Here is a 24,928-nt window from a genome sequence, read left to right on the forward strand (position 1 = left end):
CATTTTCAGTTTTTGAAAATTGTTTGCGTAGAATTACATCTCACAGCTTGCAACTCGAGAGAACGGGCTGTTGAATTTATATGAACAAATGAACTTATATATTGTTCATTTGTTATCATTATTATTGCAGTGTTTGTTAATATTATACTTCACTATGTGTAGAGGCTTGCATGATCCACAAACAACATTTAACAATATCCACTCCATGACCACTGAACGCCTCAAGCCTGGCTGACCGTAGTGAAGCCCTGTACTGTACCACTCTACCAGCTGTGGGATATAATGTGCTTTCAGATTAAAAAACATGTAGGCACCACCCTCTCACACTGATGAAGACAGGACCGAAATTATCACGGCGCAATCCCAGCTTGCTCAAGGGGTCGATGAAATGCGTGTACACACACACACACACACACACACACAAACACACACACACACACACACACAACATGAGTGTGGGAAAGTAATGGATGTATGTATGTAGGCTTCACAACCTTCCGTTACTTATGTCCGATCACCGGCAGGGTGGACTCAATACTGGTGTCCAGCAGAGACAGAGATCGATGTGTCCTCAGTGAGGAGAACCGCCGCTGGTAGCAAACAACAGCTTGCTCTCCCCCACCATCCCCCCAACTTCGCCAAAGTTCTAGTTCTGCGAGAAGATTTGGGGCAGAGAGTATTTTTGTTCCACGCGATTTAGGAAGTTAGTTCACGAGTTGGTGTGCATGTACGCGTCTCAATGGTCTTGCAGAATTGAGTGTTAACTCACGGGCTCTCCGCCTTTCATGCTATTGGTCTTTAAGGCAACGTGTTGTTTTTTGAAAGAAAAAGTGGACAGAATTGACTTAAAACAATGTTTTTGCTTGTTGGAGGAAATCCAGCACAGGGTGATCAGACTGATTGATTCCCCGGTATTTTGGACCTTCCATACGAGCATACGTTGAGGAGGCTCGACTTGCATTCCATTGAGAGACCAAGTGCGTGTTGATCACATGCTCGAGGGATTGAGTTGAATGAATGGTATCAACAGGGAAGATATGGCCAAAGTCTTGAAACTATTGAACCAAGTCGAAACCCGTAACAATGGCTTTAGGGAGATGCACCAAGGAGTCTAGGAGTAATCACCAAGCCATTTCGTCTATATAAGACTTTGAAGGGATCAGGATACGGATTTGGGATGGGACGGGGGCAAAGGATTAGTACCCAACCGTTTGGACAGTTCAGGATTAAACGCCGACTTGTTTGAATGGGAGACCGCCGCTCCACCGTCCAGCCCAAGTGGATAGGCTGATGCAATTCTCAATTAAGAAATTATTTTACAATAGATTTAAAATAATTAAATTGTATATATTGATTTTTCCATTGATAATTTGTTTTAAAAGTTGTATATTTCAGTTAATAATGTATGCTATTTGATTGTATCAATTCTGCGAAATTGACTTCATTAGTATGGTGCCAGGGAAATTACAACTCAATCTGTTACCTAAATTCGTTCCATCTATTTATAATTATTTGTGTAATTGCTTTTAGATGAAAGTCTAAATATCAAGTAAACTTCTGTTGTACGAAACATCTGCCAATTAGTCTGGCAAGAAGCAGGCTGCTGAGGCGGGGAACAAGGCCTCGGCCTTCTTGGTCCCTCTTCAGGAGTCTAATAGGTCAACTCCCATTACGTACTGGCAACATTGTTGGGATGCCACTGTTGATCTCAAGAAGCTCAGAGAGATTACAAAGATATTTCGTCCCTTGTCATATCTCTAGTTGCCACGCCGCCCCACAACAGTCCCACTAACAACCACTTACAGGGGCAGGAATGCGATTACCGCGTAATAACCAATCCTATGTGAACATGTGAAGTTAATAGTTCACTCTCCTTCCCTATCCAGACCTGGAAAACCGCTGGAAAATCGAAAAAGTAATAAGTCATCGACTGCAATAAAATCCGTCTCTAATGAACGATTGTCTGGCACTGACAAAAGCAAATCCGCTTTGGAAACGGTCTGGAACCGGCGACAGCAACTTGACTTTGTAAACGATATGGAACTATCCATTATATTGGATCGAATTCTCATGTGATGAACAGATGATTGTGAGCTTTTCGTTTCAATGATTGTCTATAACAGAGATATACGCTGAGTGGTAACTATAGAGGTCGCCCGGTGTATATGTGTGTTTGTGTGTGTGTGTTGCAGCCTTACGTGTCACGTGTATGATGGCCGAGCTCTCTACAGGCGCGGCAGCGACGACTCTTGCAGGAGAGGCTGAAGAGTAAGCATCGAAGTGGGCACGCTCTTCGTGTCCTCGGCTTCACTCTCTCAGTCCACCCCTGCTCTCTCTCTCTGCCCCGAGTCGCTGACATGCGCAAGCACCGTGAGTATTGACCAGGTGAATGATCATTACCCTTGCTTCGTGATGCATGATACGCAGACTAGAAGAATAGTAGCGCCAAAATACATGTGTTAGACAACTATAGTTCGTGTAATTCTAAACATCCTGTGTTGACGCAGTTAAGGTTCGTGTAATGCAAAATGCGTGTGCGACCGAGCTAGGGTCCTCGTAGTAGAAATATTGGTCTCGTAGCTCACAGCTTCAAGTGAATCAACTGCATTCAGTGTATAGAGATCGTAAAGCTGAAGTTTTATGCATAAGGAATAATAATGTTAATTATCCCGTAGTTCAAGCCTTCAGTAACAAGAGCTTAACATGTCGCTAAAAATCTTTATCGCGACTTTCGCGAAAGAGAAGCTGTCTATAAGGATATCATTATTTAACCAAGCTATATGTGATAATATTACATGATGATAACATTATAGTGATGATAACATTGTGATAACACGTGTAATGATTCGTAATATGCAACAAGCTTTAAATAACGCAAGTTTTGCATAACGCAAGCTTTTGTAACTCAAGATTTATGTACCAATCATTACGTTATGTAATGCAAGAGTATATGCATTACAAATTTTGTAGTGAAAGTATTATGTAAAATATTATCTAACGCAATCTTTTATGTAACGCAAGTCTTAGAAATGCAAGCTCTATGTAACATTAGTTCCGTGTACCACTAACTTTATATAATGCAAGTTTCATGTAATGAAAACATTTTCGCTTTATGTAACTCAACTGTTAAGAATTCAGAATTAGTGAGGGAATCTTTATGCTAAGGAAGCAGTATACAATGCAAGCTTTATCCTACAATCTATATATAAATCCATCTTTATTGAATGCAAGCATTATGCAAAACCAACTTTATTGAACGCAAGCATTATGATAAACCAACTATATTAATTAAATTCAGGGATTATGCAAATCCAGATTTATTGAATGCATTATGTAAAGCAAGCTTCATTGAATGCAAGCATTATGTACAGTCATCTTATCTATTGAATACAAGCATTATGTAAAGCCAGCTTTATAGTAATGCAAGTGGAAGCTTTGTGCTGACCCCTTATCATGGTACGAACCACTGAAAGCAGGTGAACTGCCAGAAAGTTGAAAGAATGCCAATGTCCTGTTAATATATACAAAAGCAGACAGATTAAGACCGAAAGAAAGAGATTAGTAGACCATCTGGAGTGAAGAGTTGCTTTATGTAATAAAGCTTTATATAAAGCAAGCTTTATCTAAAACAAATGTTATATAATGCAAGCTTAATCAAACACAAACGTTATAAACAGCTTTCTGTGATGAAAGCTATATTTATATAAACAAGCTCTCTGTAACAAAAAATTAAATTAAAATTTTAAATAAAAAAATTATATTAATCAAAATTTATGTAAAGCAAACTTTATGTAAAGCAAACTTTATGTAAAACACGCTTTATGTGAAGCACACTTTATATAAAGGAAGCCTAATGTAACATTCATAATAATATAAAGCAAATTTTTAATTAATGCAAACTTCACGTGTATAGCAAGCTTTGTGCAACGCAAACTTTATATAAAGCAAGCTTTATAAACACGTCTTTCCTTGGTGGGTTGCAGGCGAGAATTGTTGGGAACCATCATTAGCGGCGCTGAATAAATGATTTGCAAATAGTTATTATTTAATTTTCTGTCATTTAACCCATAATTACAACGGTAATTTGACCGTTATATATATGATGCAGTCGATGGTGGTAATAGTGATGATGGTGTTAGTCGTAATGTCGATAGTGGTACATAGTACTACACCTCACACTACCATACCTCACAGCACAACCAACCCCTCACACCTCACAGCACTATATATATATATATATATATATATATATATATATATATATATATATATATATATATACCTCTCACCTCACCTGTCATCACCCAAGTCGAAAAACTAACAGCACAATACATCTGTTTGCGCCTATTAACTATATATCCACCCCGGTCCCACCCCCATGCTATTTGGTTAACAAAAGTTGGACCTGTATACGTAGCTGGGTGAGAAATTAGAGTGTGGCAGGGTATCTGGGGGTATAATCGTGTCCCCGTGGAACAATACACCGGAATTATGGGTCCTAACATTTCTCGGCTTTGTTTTATATCCAAGTAACTGAAAGCCGGAGACGAGGTGCGTGTGGGTGAGGACGTTTAAGGTGTGGCCGCCACACGCAACGCTGGTGCCGAGAGGCTGGAATTACTTTTGTTTAAGTCGCGTCAAAAGAGGGTTCGTAGTAGGGCAAATTTTACGATTTTACCTGTAAATATGCATATAGAGTATATATATATATATATATATATATATATATATATATATATATATATATATATATATATATATATATATAATATTATTTAGTGTTTGTTAACCTTAATGTCCATTCTTCCATTCTTACTTGCCTCTCCTTCCACTATTCTCTCCCATGTGGACTACGGATCGATGCAGTTTATATCGACCACAATGAGCGGACAGATGACGCAGGAGTGGATGGGGGCAGGGAGACGGGCGGGGAGGGAGGACTAGACAGGTGACGCAGGTGTGGATGGGGGCAGGGAGACGGGCGGGGAGGGAGGACTAGACAGGTGACGCAGGTGTGGATGGGGGCAGGGAGACGGAAGTGGAAGTCACGTAAGAAAATATTCGTACCCTGCACGGATGGCCTTTAAGGGGAGTATAATGCAAGAAGTCGTGGAAGCCACCTCCATCCACAGCTTCAAGGCCATAGATGACCAAGAACTTGAACGTCAGGAAAGTAAACCAAAAATCGCACCGCGTATGTAAACAAGAAGACATCTAGTTATAATAAAAACAGTCTTGACGGAGGGTAATTAACTAGGGCTTCAACATCTTTATATCCTATCTCCAGCCAAACCTAACACCATCCGAACAATCATGTACCATCTACCTCCCCCACTCTCCTTCTTAACCCCTCTCCCTCTCACCAACATATGTCCACCACCCTCTCTATTCCCATTACCACTTACGCCACCAATCATCACTACTTCATTTTCCTCTTTTTCCGGAGCTCTCCCCTCCATCCACTAGCTCCCTCTATTTTCTTACCTACGCCGGAACCAACCCAATTATCCGCCCCCAGGCTGGGAGCGCTGTAGAGATAAGGGTAACGACGAAGAGCCTAATCTGATACACTAATGCTGATGGAATATTAAAGCGGATGAACTGAAAGAAAGGACTGATGACACAAACCCAGTTGTAATAGCAATAGTAGAAACTAAAATCACTGAAAATATCATCGAAGCAATTTTCCCCCAAGCAATATGGGAATACGAGAAGATACATAAAACAGAGAGGCTTGAGGCTGGCACTGCTTGTCAAAAAAGGAGTTTTGAAGAAATCGGTATTCTGATGGATGCCAGTTATGCGGACCATGTTGAAGAAAGCAATTCAGAGAAAAGAGAAAAAGTGATTGTGTCATTAATTTGCAATAAATTCAATTTGATTCATAAATTCAATAAATTCTATTTGCAGTGAATCTCAGAAAACCCACAAAAAATACAAAAACGCAGAAGAAAAATATAGATGAAATGCGGGACAGAAAAATCCCTTAAATATATAGCAAAGCTGCTAATAATGGGGGATTTCATACATGGCCTAACTGACTGGGAATCAATGTACCCGAGAAGTTGTGAGGGGAACACAGAGAGCGAAGCTGACACAAGTCCCAGAGAGGAACTTACTGGGCAACATATTGAGGAGACAACAAAGCAGCCAGAGAACTGAGAAAATGGGGCATGAAATACCAATGGTAGTACAGTCACCACAGTGTCTTTATCTATGAAAGTGTAGTTGTTATAAAGGCTGTGGGAAGAGAAAGAATGGAGAGTGAACTACACGCAACCGCTCACTCCCTGTCTCACATACCATGCAGCCATACCTCGTCCCTTCCTCCCTTCCATCCCCCGTCCCTTCCTCCCTGCTACACATCGTCCCTCCCCACTCTCTTACCCTAGCCGACTAACGAGGCCATCGATCCCTAGAGTGGCATTTTGTTTATGGCGCTCACTGGTGTGTGTGTGTGTGTGTGTGTGTGTGTGTGTGTGTGTGTGTGTGTGTGTGTGTGTGTGTGTGTGTGTGTGTGTGTACTCACCTAGTTGTGCTTGCGGGGGTTGAGGTCTGGCTCTTTGGTCCCGCCTCTCAATCGTCAATCAACAGGTGTACAGGTTCCTGAACCTGTGTGTGTGTGTGTGTGTATTTTGTATTTGTATTTACTATTTCTGGTTACAGAATTAAGCTGTTAGCTCTTGGACTCTTGGCCTTTCTAACCGTCGGTTATCTTATGTTCCGTCTCCCGACCTATATTTCTTCTATCATATTTACAACATATTTCTCTCACACACATCCCCAGGATGCAGCCCGTAGCAGCTGTTTAACTCCCCAGGTACCTATTTACTGCTAGGTGAATAGAGGCATCAGGTGAAAGAAACTGCTCATTTTTTTTTTCCTGCCTCGTCCGGGAATCGAACCCGGATTCTTAGGACCACGGCCCCCAGAGCTCTGTGAATAGGTACCTGGAAGTGAGACAGTTGTACAGGCTGCTTCCTGGGGATATATATATATATATATATATATATATATATATATATATATATATATATATATATATATATATATATATATATATATATATATATATAATTCCTTCTGAAGATATATTAATATACGAAAGTACTTAAGGAAATTCCTGTTTCAATTCTTCCTCCGTGGTCTGACACTGTCACATTTTTCATCACGTGTTAATTTTCGTGATTTACACACACACACACACACACACACACACACACACACACACACACACACACACACACACACACACACACACAAATATATCATCAACGTACCCAAATCCATTAAACAAAAACAAAACAAAAGAGTCCCTTCTCGCGTACCTTTATCCTGATACATTCATAGCTGCAGTTTCCTATTTCTGTTGCAGAGGGAATAATTAATTCTAGAACGACTTACCATGTAGAAATGGGGAGGGTGTTGTGGGTAAACTTTCCGGTGTTAAAGGGTAATGAAACACGTTAGTGGGTGGCGAGGCTGGACAAGTTGGTGGGTGGCGAGGCTGGACAAGTTGGTGGGTGGCGAGGCTGGACAAGTTGGTGGGTGGCGAGGCTGGACAAGTTAGGGAGTGGCGAGGCTGGACAAGTTGGCGGGTGGCGAGGCTGGACAAGTTAGGGAGTGGCGAGGCTGGACAAGTTGGTGGGTGGCGAGGCTGGACTTAGTGAGTGGCGAGGCTGGACAAGTTAGGGAGTGGCGAGGCTGGACAAGTTGGTGGGTGGCGAGGCTGGACAAGTTGGTGGGTGGCGAGGCTGGACAAGTTAGGGAGTGGCGAGGCTGGACAAGTTGGCGGGTGGCGAGGCTGGACAAGTTAGGGAGTGGCGAGGCTGGACAAGTTGGTGGGTGGCGAGGCTGGACAAGTTAGTGAGTGGCGAGGCTGGACAAGTTGGTGGGTGGCGAGGCTGGACAAGTTGGTGGGTGGCGAGGCTGGACAAGTTGGTGGGTGGCGAGGCTGGACAAGTTGGTGGGTGGCGAGGCTGGACAAGTTAGGGAGTGGCGAGGCTGGACAAGTTGGTGGGTGGCGAGGCTGGACTTAGTGAGTGGCGAGGCTGGACAAGTTGGTGGGTGGCGAGGCTGGACTTAGTGAGTGGCGAGGCTGGACAAGTTAGTGAGTGGCGAGGCTGGACTTAGTGAGTGGCGAGGCTGGACAAGTTGGTGGGTGGCGAGGCTGGACTTAGTGAGTGGCGAGGCTGGACAAGTTGGTGGGTGGCGAGGCTGGACTTAGTGAGTGGCGAGGCTGGACAAGTTGGTGGGTGGCGAGGCTGGACTTAGTGAGTGGCGAGGCTGGACAAGTTAGTGAGTGGCGAGGCTGGACAAGTTAGTGAGTGGCGAGGCTGGACTTAGTGAGTGGCGAGGCCGGATGGACGCCGCTCTGTACAACTTTCTCGGGGATATTCAATTTGTTGGGTAATATTTTGTTGTGTTTATTGTTGCGTATATTTATAGTTGGGTATAATGTTTATAGTTATCTTGAGGTTATCTTGAGATGATTTCGGGGCTTAGCGTCCCCCGCGGCCCAGTCCTCGACCAGGCCTTCTTTTTGTAACCTACTCCCAGGAAGCAGCCCGTAGCAGCTGTACAACTCCCATGTACCTAGTTATTGCTAGGTGAACAGGTGCATCAGGATGAAAGAAACGTTTGCCCATTTGTTTCCGCCTCCACCTGCCCAACCACTTGGGCTGGAACGGTAGAGCGACGGTCTCGCTACGTGCAGGTCGGCGTTCGGTCCCCGACCGTCCAAGTGGTTGGGCACCATTCCACCTCCCCCCGAACTCCCCGTCCCATCCCAAATCCTTATCCTTACCCCTTTCCCAGTGTTATATAATTGTAATGGCTTGGCGCTTTCCCCTGATAGTTCCCTTCTCTTGGACTGTAGTACCGGGGGGGGGGGGAATTCTCGATTTGCCCGAAACGCTATGTGTATTAGTGGCTTTAGGTATGTGTATTAGTGGCTTTAGGTATTGTATGCACTTGCTCTCTCTATAAAATCCAACAATATGTTTGTAACTCATCTTCTATGTTTATAGTTTTTACATGAATACAAATTTGAAATTGAAATTTTGAATTTTGATTGTGCTTCGAGAACGAACCCGACGAAATAAATACATTAAAATGTTTCACGTATATTTAGGTTATTTAGGTCCAGCACTGAAGTTAGATAAATGATGATTTGATGAATTTTCTTCTTAATAAATTTCATATTTGCCCTACTCAACTCACAAAAGATAATTTAACTAAAATCCTGCTAGAGGGAACCATTCATAATTTACGGCACCACATTTTCTTTACGGCCCTATTCCCGGTGCGAAGCGAACCCATAAATAAGAACGAGTACACGAGTGATTGAGGTCCTCCTCCCCCGAAGTTCAGCAGGTATAGGGGCCTCTCACGGCGACACGAGCGCCGGTTGGCGAGTCAGACAAAGGGGGAAAGTTCAGTTGACGTTCGTAAATATACCCAACCACGCACAGCAGCCGGGACGTTAACAACACGAGGCTCCTGAGCACGGGTCGTTATCAACACGGAACTTCTGATTGGGACTCGTTGCCAGCACGGGTTGTTACCAACACGGCCTGATTGCTTGATACCTGCTTGATGCGGTTGTGGGAGTTCTACTCCCCGAGGCCTGACTTGTGAGAGCTTGTTCCACCAGGCTGTTGCTAGGAGGCCCTCAAACTCACATATCTACCACAGCTCGGTTGGTCCGGCACTCCTTGAAGAAAACCATCCAGTTTTCTCATGAAAAACACACCGCCCAACGTGGGGCTCGAACCCACGACCCCGAGATTAAGAGTCTCGTGCTCTACCGACTGAGCTAGCCGGGCCTGTTTGGGAGTCGTTGCCAGCTCGGGGCAACTGAGCACATGTCGTTCCCAACACGAAACTGCCGATTGGCAGTCGTTGCCAGCATGAGGCTACTGAACAAGCTATACCCCCAACATACATATCTCTGCCCGGGTCGTCACCAGCATGGTAGAGGCGGAGTGCTCGGTATAGCCCCTACTGAGTATACCATTATGGGACCCATCATACATGATATAGTAACCACTGAGGAGAAGGTGGAAGAAGAAACATATGTAAGCAAAGTCTAGACCAGTCTAGACTTCGCAGAGAAAACTGAAGAACGGAGCGAAGATACTCTGTAACCCTCTTAGTGTGTTCTCCGACGTGCCATGAACCAGTTAGGAGCTTCGGGAACCTGGAAGACTACAAACGTTGTTTGCATTTTCAAGAAAAGTTACACGCATGAGGTCTTAAGTACCGTCACTGACTTCCATATCTTTCAAAATACGGAGGGGGAAATGGGAAAACGGGTTGTGGAACATCCTCAGAAGACTATGTATCTGAGACCAGAATGGTTTTAGGAGACCAGTACGGTTTTAGGAGACCAGAATTGTTTCAGGAGACCAGAATGGTTTTAGGAGACCAGAATGGTTTTAGGAGACCAGAATGGTTTTAGGAGACCAGTAATGGTTTTAGGAGGCCGACCAGATTTGGAAGAAGAGCGAACGATGGCTGGATTCAATAGTACTTTATACCCAAACATTTTGACAGCAATCCTAAGTGTTTGGGAAGAGATGTGTTTAGCCAAGTTCAGCGCTACGGACTGTGTGTTGACTGTGGCCTCCCAGTCATGTCGAAGATAGAAATTGTAATTGTTTTTCGGTGTTTGATTTAAAATAAAATCGTTGATATTTAAAGCGTTGTAGATTATCTAATGCTTGATGATTAATGTTTCTGTTTAATGAAAACTCACCTGCATTTATTTTGTTTATTTCGCATTCTGTCGCCACTATTCACAGCAGAGCGCCTCGGATATACTGAAGGGAACACTCTCGAATATATTGATGGGAACTATTTCTCATAGACACTGATGGGCACTATCTCTCGATGGTACATTTTCCTAATACAATCGCTACCAGGCAAGATACGGGCAAAAATACCCAATGCTGAGGGCTCCCACCGGATTTCAATTTCCAGAAGTGGTGTATTTAGCTAGATTGCGAGAGCAGGTTGCTGTATTCAGTGGTGTAATGCCAGCATTACATTGCTCTGTGATGGGTTTCAATCACATTTGACCAGGACTAAGGCTCTTGTAGTCATGGTTGTGTTGCCGGGGAGTTTTCCTGCGCCCTTAGTGGATTAGCTAGGCTAGGAACACCATGCTGGACTTGGTTTATCCTACAAGAATACCTAGCCCAGCAAGGTATCCATGCTGAGGATAATTTGATGGGTCATCATATTTGATGATAGATATCCATGTTGGGATATCCTGTTTGAGACATTCTGCTGGGTTAGATATGCCTGGTGGGGATACCTTGCTGGATTATATATCCCTGGTTGGGATATCTTGCTGGGTTAGGTATCCCTAGTGGGGGATATCTTGCTGGATTAGGTATCCCTAGTGGGGGATATCTTGCTGGGTTAGGTATCCCTAGTGGGGGATATCTTGCTGGGTTAGGTATCCCTAGTGGGGGATATCTTGCTGGGTTAGGTATCCCTAGTGGGGGGGGGGGTACCAATTGCAGTTTTGCCTTGTTTATATAATCCTCCGCTTCGTTTCCAGACGACATCTTGAGAGCTAAGATTCGCCCCTGTCTGGCAATATACAACACTTACGTCAGGTCATAAGACGAGGCTTCCAAATGAAATTAGCAGTGTGAGCCCCAGGTGGCCATTCTCGGATGCAATATTTCGTTTATGGGTAATCTTCGTCTCTGCACGACGCTGCAACACAGAGTAAAATGCAGTCCTGTACGAGGCTGCAACAACGAATAAACTGCATTACGACAGATCTGTTCAAGCCATTCCCTATAACGCCAGAGAATGTGTTCCTGTCTCCGATGAAATTGCACCTGTAATTTTGTTAGTTATATTTTTTTCCTGCTAGACGATTCATTGTGATTTTATACTTTCATTTTACTACTTTCTAAACGATACCTCGGGAAGAATTTAGGAGAACTGCTTTAAATATCCAACGTGTATGCTGCATAAAGGCAGTTTCTATAGCTAAGTATATTGTATTTGTATAAAAGTTAGCTGATTGTTAATATCTACAAAATAAAAAATAAATGTAATTTCAAACCTGCTTCGTACCGCGTATATTTGCTTTCTACAGAGTCATATTTCGTAGTTTCTATGCTTACAGCCTTCAAGATAATTGCACCTGTACCTTAAGGCGGAGTAATGGCGTGTGCAAACCTTGGGCTTCTGTCCCTCTAGTGGCAGCTATACGAACTAATTGAGATGAAGTAAAGTGTAAAGTGTGTGGACAAAGACAGGGACACACACTCGAACACTATATCTTGGATTGTAGTAAAATTGAGCCATTTAGAGATAAATCTAAGCTCACTCTGTATGATATGGCAACCTATCTTATTACCATTGGATAAATTACCTGAAATCCTTGCACAGTATCTACATTTCGCTTCTAGTAGATGAACGACATATGAGATTCAGAAACAAGTAGTGTATTGTGAGGACTAATAATAAACAGAAGCTTCCCTATGACTCTGTAATATCCCCATTGGTCAAACTATTTTATATTAGCGATAAGACCTACCATATTTTTAGAAGACTCTCATATCTCTTTTAAAAAGTGGTATTATAGGACAGATTTAACAAACTGGGATGTTAATGCCTTAGATAATGAGTAATCCAAAATAATATTACTGGAATTATAACCTTGTAGCGGTCTAGTGGCGGTCCTTATAACTCAACATTAGATCAAATATGCAGAGAATAAGTCCCAACAACGTGGCTGGAAACCGGGACCCCCAACCTGTACATATTAAAGAAAAGTGACGATGCTTCGGTCTGTCCTGACCTTGACGTTGCCGGTCCATGATGGGCTGAAACGTTGTCACTCAGGATCCAGGACGGGCTGAAACGTCGCCACTCAGGGTCCAGGACGGGCTGAAACGTCGTCACTCAGGGGCCCAAGACGGGCTGAAACGTCGCCACTCAGGGGCCCGGGACGGGCTGAAACGTCGCCACTCAGGGTCCAAGACGGGCTGAAACGTCGCCACTCAGGGGCCCAGGACGGGCTGAAACGTCGCCACTCAGGAGCCCAGGACGGGCTGAAACGTCGCCACTCAGGGTCCAGGACGGGCTGAAACGTCGCCACTCAGGGTCCAGGACGGGCTGAAACGTCGCCACTCAGGGGCCCAGGACGGACTGAAACGTCGCCACTCAGGGGCCCAGGACGGACTGAAACGTCGCCACTCAGGGTCCAAACGAACCGGAACATTACCTCTTTCATTTCATATGCGTGGAGTGAGTCATTTAACCACTACAAAAATGTTGCCATTGAAAAAAATATGAAGTCAGTACAATAAGATCGAACCCTCGTCCCTGAACTGCTTTTGCACACACACATTAACAACCTGGGAATCTGTGGTCGAGTGTTCGATCCGACCAAAATTCTTCAACATTTTTCCGTGGATACTTCACGTTCTCGTACTTTCAATGTACAAGGGGAGGAGGATGGAGGAAAATAGGCCTTTTGATACCTAAGCCTGTTCGATGAAACTTTTTTTTTTGAGAGAGAGAGATATATACAAGAGTTGTTACATTCTTGTACAGCCACTAGTACGCGTAGCGTTTCGGGCAGGTCCCTGGAATACGATCCCTGCCGCGAAGAATCGTTGTTACAACCAAGTACACATTTTGCTGTTGAGTTAAACAGAGGCTACAGTTAAGGATTTGCGCCCAGTAAATCCTCCCCGGCCTGGATACGAACCCATGACAAAGCGCTCGCGGAACGCCAGGCGAGTGTCTTACTACTACACCACGGAGACTGGTGATCAAAGAACATCTTTGCACAAGTTGAAACCCGAGCGCTGTCGGATCTTGGATAAATAGTCTCACGACTACCAAGATTTTTGTACAGTCGTGTGTTCTAGTGGTTAAGGTACCAGGTACAGCATGTTAATGAATGAATAATTCATTAAAGACATTGATTCTGAAAAGGGTATTAGATGTTGAGTGTAATGATGATGCATCATGCATCATTAAATTAGTACTCATTGTAGATACCTATTACTGATAATTGTAAGCAATTATATCCCAGATGATAATAAATAATTGATAATTATATACCCTCTCTCTCTCTCTCTCTCGTTAATACTTTTAATTCACCTTTCATAATGAAATTTCGCTTTTTGTAATTTTTCACTAAACTTAAAAAATCTTTGTACCTCCGTGTTCTGCTTGGCTTTCTGTTTCTGTACAACATCTACAACATCAATATATTTTGAGATTCCTTTAATCACACGTTCCGTCTGTGATGGTAAATTGCTCTGGCTCCAAATTAGATTTGACCTCGAGTCTCCTCCAGAGCTGTATATGGACCGCCCCTTCACAAGCCCATCTTTCTCCACTATATTACTTCTTTGGCTGCATCTCCAGACGCAGCCAAACGTCTGCGTCAACAACATCACAGACGTTTGGCTGCGTCTGCGTTGTATCAACTGCGTCGATACAACGTCTTAGTTGTATCGTACGGCTTGCTTATTATATCTAGAGGTGTTGCCTCCTGCTACACTTGTTTGAGTTTGTTTGGTGGTCTCTCCCTCCTGCTACACTTGTTTGAGTTTGTTTGGTGGTCTCCCTCCTGCTACACTTGTTTGAGTTTGTTTGGTGGTCTCCCTCCTGCTACACTTGTTTGAGTTTGTTTGGTGGTCTCCCTCCTGCTACACTTGTTTGTGTTTGTTTGGTGGTCTCCCTCCTGCTACACTTGTTTGTGTTTGTTTGGTGGTCTCCCTCCTGCTACACTTGTTTGTGTTTGTTTGGTGGTCTCCCTCCTGCTACACTTGTTTGTGTTTGTTTGGTGGTCTCCCTCCTGCTACACTTGTTTCTGTTTGTTTGGTGGTCTCCCTCCTGCTACACTTGTTTCTGTTTGTTTGGTGGTCTCCCTCCTGCTACACTTGTTTCTGTTTGTTTGGTGGTCTCCCTCCTGCTACACTTGTTTCTGTTTGTTTGGTGGTGCTCCAGAACATATGTATTATTTTTGAGATGAACCATATGTACTATTGGTGTATAGCTTCACACACAGCAATGATAACTGTAACGCAGTAACACAACGGTAATAGATATGACTCAGTATAATTCATCAGTGAGTTCATTCATCATATGACTCAACAATACAATGATAATGTATGGTTCAATAATATACAAAAATACACATGATTCGTGTAGTGACTTGCTGATGTGAGTGAAGGTATGATTTAGACTCATACGTATTCCATAATAGCCTTACATTTAAGATTCATCTTATTCATCAGAAAATGAATTAGGATCGCTAATGAGATTCTGGTTATTTACGGCGGAGCAGATTTTCCATCCCGCGTGGGGGGTTTCCCCGAGATGGAAGCCTCTTCTTTCTTTCCCTCGACCACCCTCCCATAATCTTCCCGTCCCTCCCAGCGGGGACACAGATAAATGGACCCAGGGATCACATGCTGGCGCTCCCAGCTAACAAGAAATTTAAATTGTGTTTGCATCATTTTATTCTCCTCGACCGACACTGCTTCTCTTAGGATAATGCTCTGTCCTTCATCCTTCAACCCGCTCCTCTCTCTCTCTCTCTCTCTCTCTCTCTCTCTCTCTCTCTCTCTCTCTCTCTCTCTCTCTCTCTCTCTCTCTCTCTCTCTCTCTCTTTCTCTACATTTGTGTAATTCTACCAACAAAGAGCTGCTATGCTGCATCGGTCCGTTATATATATATATATATATATATATATATATATATATATATATATATATATATATATATATATATATATATATATATATATATATATATAAATGTGTGTGTGTGGTAAATCACGAAAATTAACATGTGATGAAAAATGTGACAGTGTCAGACCACGAAGGAAGAATTTAAACAAGAATTTCCTTAAGTACTTTCGTATTTAATGATACATCGTCAGAAGGATCCTTTTGACGATGTATTATTAAATACGAAAGTACTTACGGAAATTCCTGTTTCAATTATGAAACAGGAATTTCGTGGTCTTCCTTCCTTCGTGGTCTGACACTGTCACATTTTTCATCACGTGTTAATTTTCGTGATTTACCACACACACACACACACACACACACACACACACACACAAACATATATATATATATATGTATATATATATATATATATATATATATATATATATATATATATATATATATATTTATATATATATATATATATATATATATATATATATATATATATATATATATATATATATATATGTTTGTGTGTGTGTGTGTGTGTATATATATATATATATATACACACACTATACTAATATATATATATATATTAGTATATTTTGGTAGCAGTCTTTCCTGTAGACATATATTATTAAATATGACCGAAAAAGTAAGATTAATAATTCTAACACGAATTTTCTCAATCTTTCGTACATTTCTTTTCACTGTTGGAGGTAAATTAAAAATCAATTCTCCAAAATTCATTTTTATTTCTAGTCTGACGCGACACGAGCGCGTTTCGTAAAACTTATTACATTTTCAAAGACTTTAGTTTACAAAGTTCAGTTGTGTATTTGTAAACTAAAGTCTTTGAAAATGTAATAAGTTTTACGAAACGCGCTCGTGTCGCGTCAGACTAGAAATAAAAATGAATTTTGGAGAATTGATTTTTAATTTACCTCCAACAGTGAAAATAAATGTACGAAAGATTGAGAAAATTCGTGTTAGAATTATTAATCTTACTTTTTCGGTCATATTTAATATATATATATATATATATATATATATATATATATATATATATATATATATATATATAATGTCGTACCTAGTAGCCAGAACTCACTTCTCAGCCTACTATGCAAGGCCCGATTTGCCTAATAAGCCAAGTTTTACTGAATTAATATATTTTCTCTAATTTTTTTCTTATGAAATGATAACGCTACCCATTTCATTATGTATGAGGTCAATTTTTTTTTATTGGAGTTAAAATTAACGTAGATATATGACCGAACCTAACCAACCCTACCTAACCTAACCTAACCTATCTTTATAGGTTAGGTTAGGTTAGGTAGCCGAAAACGTTAGGTTAGGTAGTCGAAAAAACATTAATTCATGAAAACTAGGCTTATTAGGCAAATCGGGCCATGCATAGTAGGCTGAGAAGTGAGTTCTGGCTACTAGGTACGACATATATATATATATATATATATATATATATATATATATATATATATATATATATATATATATATATATATATATATATAATCACTAAGAACTCTTTGACCCTGCCAGGATTATATACAGGTTATATATATATATATAAATATATATAATATTTATATATATAACCTGTAGAGAATAAGTCACAATCACGTGCCTGAAAACTAATAACCCAACCCACACATATGACATGGAAGCTTTGTGGGGACATTTCTGACAATTCTGGACCCTTGTCAAATCGAGTTGAAACTGATAAAGGTCCGAGGCGATTCGAAACGTCAACACTTTCCTTTCTTTTCATGTGTGGGTTGAACTATTTATATATAATTTATCAATATCTATCACACATACGTCAGATTAATAACTCCCCAGGCCAATATAACCGGACATTAAATCAAATGATTGAAAACGCTCCAAGTCTACATTATTGACCATATATTCGTGTGGCAGACAATAACACTTAAAATATATCACACTCAATAACAGTATTCTCCATTCACCAAGATTGGAATATTTATTTCCACGAAAGTGTGGAATGACAATTTATAAGAGTATTCTCGTTAAGTACCATCAAATCTAATAAGCACAGTCACGAGTCATTTATCGTTTCTTATTGCCCACACACACAAAAAAATAAGCCTCTTATTATCTTAAAGTAAACACGAATAACTGGCTGTCATGAGGAAGATTCATATGTCCTGAATCACAAGGACTATCCAGAATTTATCATGCCTCGAGTCCAGTCCAGTTGACGTGCAAGATGAGGCTTCATGATTATCAGATTGGCAAAGTGCTTCGTGTCACTGTAAGAAACTCTTACTTTGCTGCAGCTCCAACTAAGTACAAACCTTGAAGGAATTTAATCTAAACTTGCGAACTCCTGAACAAATGTAAACCTAATCACAGATTAATTTGAAGAACAAATTGATTGGTGACGATATACACGCACAGACAACTCAACACTGGTATTAAAGTGAGGAAAATAATCTATACAAAAGCATAGAATAACTCTGATGTTATATAGATTATTTTCCACACTTTATTGTGTGTTTGGAGGCGCAATAACGTGGCTCGAAACACAGAACCCAACTCACATGAACAGAAAGGAGGGTGGCGACGTTTCGGTCCGTCCTGGACCCTTAGTGGCAACGTTTCTGTCCGTCCTGGACCCTTAGTGGTAACGTTTCGGTCCGTCCTGGACCCTTAGTGGTAACGTTTCTGTCCGTCCTGGACCCTTAGTGGTAACGTTTCGGTCCGTCCTGGACCCTTAGTGGTAACGTTTCTGTCCGTCCTGGACCCTTAGTGGTAACGTTTCGGTCCGTCCTGGACCCTTAGTGGCAACGTTTCTGTCCGTCCTGGACCCTTAGTCGTAACGTTTCGGTCCGTCCTGGACCCTTAGTGGCAACGTTTCTGTCCGTCCTGGACCCTTAATGGCAACGTTTCGGTCCGTCCTGGACCCTTAATGGCAACGTTTCGGTCCGTCCTGGACCCTTAATGGCAACGTTTCGGTCCGTCTTGGTCTTTATCACGTCGTAACTTATTAATTTATACATATATGAATGTTATCATTATCTAGTGGCCCACTTTCACCGGGATACTCCACTCTTCCGTAGATATATCAGCCGACATACGATCTTCCGCTCTTCTCTCGTCACTTAACGTATCATGTTAACATGAACACTTTCTTCATCACGTCCACCCATGAGACATTCAAAGTATTCTCTCCAACTTCGTCTTCTAATCTCCGCCTACGTCTTCTTTTTTTTCTTCTTTTTTGAGATATATACAAGAGTTGTTACATTCTTGTACAGCCACTAGTAGGCGTAGCGTTTCGGGCAGGTCCCTGGAATACGATCCCCGCCGCGAAGAATCGTTGTTACAACCAAGTACACATTTTACTGTTGAGTTAAACAGAGGCTACAGTTAAGGATTTGCGTCCAGTAAATCCTCCCCGGCCAGGATACGAACCCATGACATAGCGCTCGCGGAACGCCAGGCGAGTGTCTTACCACTACACCACGGAGACTGTAAGACTTCTAATCTCCGCCTTCGTCTTCTAATCTCTGCCTACGTCTTCTAATCTCCACCTACGTCTTCTAATCTCCGCCTACGTCTTCTAATCTCCGCCTACGTCTTCTAATCTCCGCCTACGTCTTCTAATCTCTGCCTTCGTCTTCTAATCTCCGCCTGCGTCTTCTAATCAACGCCTACGTCTTCTAATCAACGCCTACGTCTTCTAATCTCCGCCTACGTCTTCTAATCTCTGCCTTCGTCTTCTAATCTCCGCCTACGTCTTCTAATCAACGCCTACGTCTTCTAATCAACGCCTTCGTCTTCTAATCTCCGCCTACGTCTTCTAATCTCTGCCTTCGTCTTCTAATCTCCGCCTACGTCTTCTAATCAACGCCTACGTCTTCTAATCAACGCCTTCGTCTTCTAATCTCCGCTTACGTCTTCTAATATCCGGCTACGTCTTCTAATCTCCTCACCATCCGTCTCTCTCCCATCATCTTTAATATTTCCATTTCCCCGTCCACCATCAGTCTCCCTGTTGTAGTGCTGTTTAAAGGAGCTTTATGTTTTCTAGTTTATTTCCCGTTAATATTTCTACCAATTTCTACCTGCGCTCTGTTTTTTCTGCGTAAGTGATCTCTTCACACACCCATTAATCTCATCGCGTTAACGTTTGATTTGCTCTCTTGTGCACTTTTTATTTATGAAATTCACTTTTTTCTACTTGTTAAGAACTTTTCATGCCACATATTCATCCCACATACCTTTGTGGGTTCCAGTGTGGGCAATTCTGTACACTTTACTGGGATTCATAACGAAACAAAAATCTTTTTCTCCGTCCCTAAGGCAGGGAAGAGAGAGTCTACTGCTTCTTTAAAGCTTGTTAGTAATGTTGTTGTTGTTGTTATAGATTCAGCTTCTCGAAACAAGTTCCAAGTAGCACGGGCTATGGTGAGTCCGTAACTTACCTGGCACAGGAGCGGGGCATTTAGCACGGGCTATGGTGAGCCAGTAGTGGACTTACCTGGCACAGGAGCGGGGCTGTGTGAGTACTGTTCTTCAGTAGACAAACTTATTATAGCCCAAAAGGTCTCGGGATATGGGTTTTTTTCCCCCCCCCCTCTCGGGGTCATCCGTCACCCCTCCTATACCTTCCATCTCCCTCCCCCACGTCTCTCTATCCTTCAACTTCCTTGGTAATCATTACGTGCTTCTGCAGGTATGGTGGCGCTGTTCCGGACGGTGGTGGGCGTGAGCGTGGTGAGCGGCCTGCTGGTAGTGCTGCTCTGGTCGGAGCAGCAGGTGGGGGTCAAGACCCCCGCCCACATTCACTTCCAAGCCCACGCCCGTGGCATCCCCGAGGGCGGGCCCAGTCTTCCCCAGGGCCATCATACAGACACCAGCTTCCCAGGTTGGTATTATAGTGGTGTGTATTTGTGTTAATTTAGATAAACGACGGTTTTTCATCGTGGTTTTTGGTGCCCGTAATTAGCCCCTTAAGCGTCGATTAACATGAAAAACTTCAGCAAAATTTCACCGGAATTGTAAATCTAAAGAAGTTTATTATCAATGCTTGTTTTATTGGGTTTAATCGTTTATATTGATTGGTGGAGCGACGGTCTCGCTTCTTGCAGGGTCAACCTCTGATTCCCGGAGGTGCAGGCGGTTGGGAACCATTCGTTTACCCCGTCCTCATATCCCAGCTCCTTGTCCTCATATCCCAGCTCCTTGTCCTCATATCCCAGCTCATTATCCTCATATCTCTTCCAAACGATAAACAGTCGTACTGGCTTTGAGTTTTCGCCTCATAATGTCCTTACTTTTAATCAATATTTATAATATATTTAGCGGTCTCGCCTCCTCCCTTGCTCGACCCGCGTGCCACTGTGTGCTTAAAGTACTCATAATAGTCATCGAGTGAGTCGGAACTTGTTTAAGTATTAGTATATCCTCTTTATTATAACTTTTTTATATTAATTTCGACGGTATTTCACTCTTCATTATCGCAGATAGGAAGGCTGTTTGGCCTATTGCAGTCCCCGCCCCCCACCCCCAAGGACGGCCAGTTACTGAACAAATCCACAAGGGCCGTCACGAGGATTCGAACCTGCGTCCGGGAGCATCCCAGACGCTGCCTTAATCGACTGAGCTACGACATGGTTAAAAGAGTTAAAACCGAAGTTCTACTGCCAGTTACTGGTCTGCTTCAGGATGCGACCCACAACAGTTGGCTAGCTCCAGGATAACTATTTACTGCTAGATGAACTGAGGCATCAGATGCAAAAATCAATAATTGCTAGGACAGCTATACAGACATTCCTTAAGAGGCCATCCACCACAGTTTCCTAGCCATCCGGGTGTTTATTCACCGCTAGGTGAACAGCGGCATCAGGTGTAAAAAGAGGATGTGACAAAACGTCTCGTCGTCCTGTCCAGGAATCGAACCCGGGACCATTCGGTTGCGAGTCTACAGCTACGTTGGCTGCTGCGTGAAGACAGACAGGAAGGCTGTTCAGCCATTGAAATCACGGCTGTTAAACAAAACTTAAAAACGTGAGTGTAAAACAAAGCTTAAAACCACGGCTGTAAAACAGAGCTTAAAAACACAGCTGTAAAACAAGCTTAAAAACACAGCTGTAAAACAAGCTTAAAAACACGGCTGTAAAATAAATCTTAAAACCACGATTGTAAAACAAATCTTTAAAGCACGATTGTAAAACAAATCTTAAAAACACGACTGTAAAATATATCTTAAAAAACACGGCTGTAAAACAGAGCTTAAAAACACGGCTGTAAAACAGAGCTTAAAAACACAGCTGTAAAACAAGCTTAAAAACACAGCTGTAAAACAATCTTAAAAACACGGCTGTAAAACAAATCTTTAAAGCACGATTGTAAAACAAATCTTAAAAACACGACTGTAAAATATATCTTAAAAAACACGGCTGTAAAACAGAGCTTAAAAACACGGCTGTAAAACAGAGCTTAAAAACACGGCTGTAAAACAAGCCATAACCAAGAAGCCTCCATTATATTCTTTGTTGACTATTTCCTCGTGGCCTTTTTGGTAGCCTATTCTCCTCTAGCGTGTACATTATCACGCTGACTCGCGGGGTTCGTACCACTGTGTATGTCTGAGGAGAAACCCATTATGCTTAGAAACGTAATCGGAGTGTTTCCGATTATGTTTCTAAACATAATTCTGATTGTGTTTCTAAACATAATTCTGATTGTGTTTCTAAACATAATTCTGATTCTGTTTCTAAACCAATACTTATACACACACACACACCTATACAATTAAATTATACACTTTTTGCATGAGGAACATTTTGCTTACAAGTGAAATGTGAGATATATTGGAAAAGCAAAGCGTAGTTCAGCGTATATAGAGAGAAGTCGATAAAACATTTTGAGAGTTTTTATGTGAAAGTCTCGTCGGTAATAGATAAGTTCTCGGTACTGGAAACTGAATATACGGCCGAATGATTTGATCGCCAACTGATTCCAGGTTGAAACTGGAAGATGGTAATTAAAAAATGGAAAAGAAGCATTGCTGGAACAGATTTGTTTGAACTTATGAAGGATGGCGTTAAGACAATAGATATATGTGTGCGGAGAGGAAATGTGTGTGTTTGTGTGTGTGTATTCACCTAGTTGTGCTCGCGGGGGTTGAGCTCTGGCTCTTTAGGCCCGCCTCTCAACTGCCAATCAACTCTTTTTTTTCACACACACACACACACCCAGGAAGCAGCCAGTAGCACCTGTCTAACTCCCCAGGTACCTATTCACTGCTAGGTGAGCAGTGAGCATCAGGGTGAAAGAAACTGCCCATTTGTTTGCGCCATCGCCGGAGATCGATCCCGGACCCTAGGATTACGAATCCCGAGCGCTGTACACTCAACCACCTGCTCCCCCCCCCCTCCGTGAGCCTGGTATGTTGGTATGTTTGGTGTGTGTGTGTGTGTGTGTGTGTGTGTGTGTGTGTGTGTGTGTGTGTGTGTGTGTGTGTGTGTGTGCTTGTTTGTGCACGTGCATATTCCTAAATATTCATTATGTGCAATAACAGAAAACAATATATCTGTACTCAATATTCTGTTCACTACCTGTGTTTACATATTCTTGGTTATGTGTGCCCAAACGAGAACAGTGAACTATCCAGGTGACCCCAACACCACATTGCCCCAGCTGCCGTCTCACACGACCGTTCACGACAGTATTACATAATCACTTGACGGAACCTTTTAAGCAAATTGACGTTGTTCAAACTTCCTTCATAACAACCAGTTAGCGCTGCTGCTAATTACACCGTTGACTCCAGGTGGCACCAAGTGTTGTGTGGATACTGCCAAGACACACACACACACACACACACACACACACACACACACACACACACACACACACACACACACACACACACACACACATGTGGAAACTGAGTGCCCAAATGAGCCACAGAGATATTAGAAAGAACTTTTTTAGTGTCAGAGTGGTTGACAAATGGAATGCATTAGGGGGTGATGTGGTGGAGGCTGACTCCATACACAGTTTCAAGTGTAGATATGACAGAGCCCGATAGGCTCAGGAATCTGTACACCTGTTGATTGACGGTTGAGAAACGGGACCAAAGAGCCAGAGCTCAACCCCCGCAAACACAACTAGGTGAGTACACATATGCCTCGCAGCCGAGGCGAGCGAACAGCACTCATGGGTCGTAGTCTAAGCCCGGATTCGATTCCCAGTCATGGCAGAAACAAATGGGTAGTTTCTTTCACCTGATGCTTCTGATGTGTGTGTGTGTGGTAAATACGCACACATACATACTTGGATCATTGGTAATCGAACTCCGACTCTGCAAGAAGCGAGACCATCGCTCCTTCGACTCTCCAAGTAAGTGTGCAGACTCGAACCCACAATTCCCCAGAGCCATTACAACAAAACATGCACACACACAAGCATGAGGGAGAGAGAGAGAGAGAGAGAGAGAGAGAGAGAGAGAGAGAGGGAGAGAGGGAGAGAGAGAGAGAGAGAGAGGGAGAGAGAGAGAGAGAGAGAGAGAGAGAGAGAGAGAGAGAGAGAGAGAGAGAGAGAGAGAGAGAGAGAGAGAGAGAGAGAGAGAGAGAGAGAGAGAGAGAGAGAGAGAGAGAGAGAGAGGAAGAGAGAGAGAGAGAGAGAGGAGAGAGAGAGAGAGAGAGAGAGAGAGAGAGAGAGAGAGAGAGAGAGAGAGAGAGAGAGAGAGGGAGAGAGAGAGAGAGAGAGAGAGGAGAGAGAGAGAGAGAGAGAGAGAGAGAGAGAGAGAGAGAGAGAGAGAGAGATGTGACAAGGCAGCATGGCGCCTGCCCACATGTACATAAGAGCAGAACCAGAAGCAGAGTAAAGGACAAATCACATTATGTAAACACGAAAGGAGGAGGAAGGGAGAGTGCAGGAACAGAAGGCGTGCAAGGAAACGGGGCCTCAGTGAACAAATATGAGAGTAGGGTTCTTAGAGAAGGTGTGAGAGTATGTGAGAGATAATCTCAGCTACAAGAATGTAGATAAACAGAGGAATTGTGATGGAGAACATATGGAGTGTGAGAGAAATACTCCTGAAGTGAGTTCTGGGAGTTATTATACTCCCCAAGGCCCGCCTGGAGGCCAGGCTTGGCTTGTGGTAGCTGGGTCGAACAGACTGTTGTTTGAGTGTCCAG

General features: G+C 42.7%; 1 protein-coding gene and 1 non-coding gene across 4 annotated transcripts in view; one reads left to right on the top strand and one right to left on the bottom strand.

Annotated features, from left to right (window-relative positions):
- The window catches only part of LOC123754599 (galactosylgalactosylxylosylprotein 3-beta-glucuronosyltransferase P), a 117,293-nt gene that overhangs the window by 75,495 nt on the left and 16,870 nt on the right, over window positions 1–24,928 (top strand). For all 3 annotated transcript variants that reach the window (XM_069326486.1, XM_069326487.1, XM_069326485.1), the window contains exon 2: window positions 20,455–20,646. In XM_069326486.1, the coding sequence (XP_069182587.1) occupies window positions 20,457–20,646 (190 nt within the window). In that variant the 5' untranslated portion in view covers window positions 20,455–20,456. The remainder of the gene's footprint in view (window positions 1–20,454; window positions 20,647–24,928) is intronic.
- Window positions 9,755–9,827, bottom strand: TRNAK-CUU (transfer RNA lysine (anticodon CUU)). The gene has a single exon. It is a non-coding gene; the product is annotated as a tRNA-Lys (tRNA).

This window comes from Procambarus clarkii, chromosome 18 (genome assembly GCF_040958095.1).
Source record: "Procambarus clarkii isolate CNS0578487 chromosome 18, FALCON_Pclarkii_2.0, whole genome shotgun sequence".
NCBI lineage: Eukaryota > Metazoa > Arthropoda > Malacostraca > Decapoda > Cambaridae > Procambarus > Procambarus clarkii.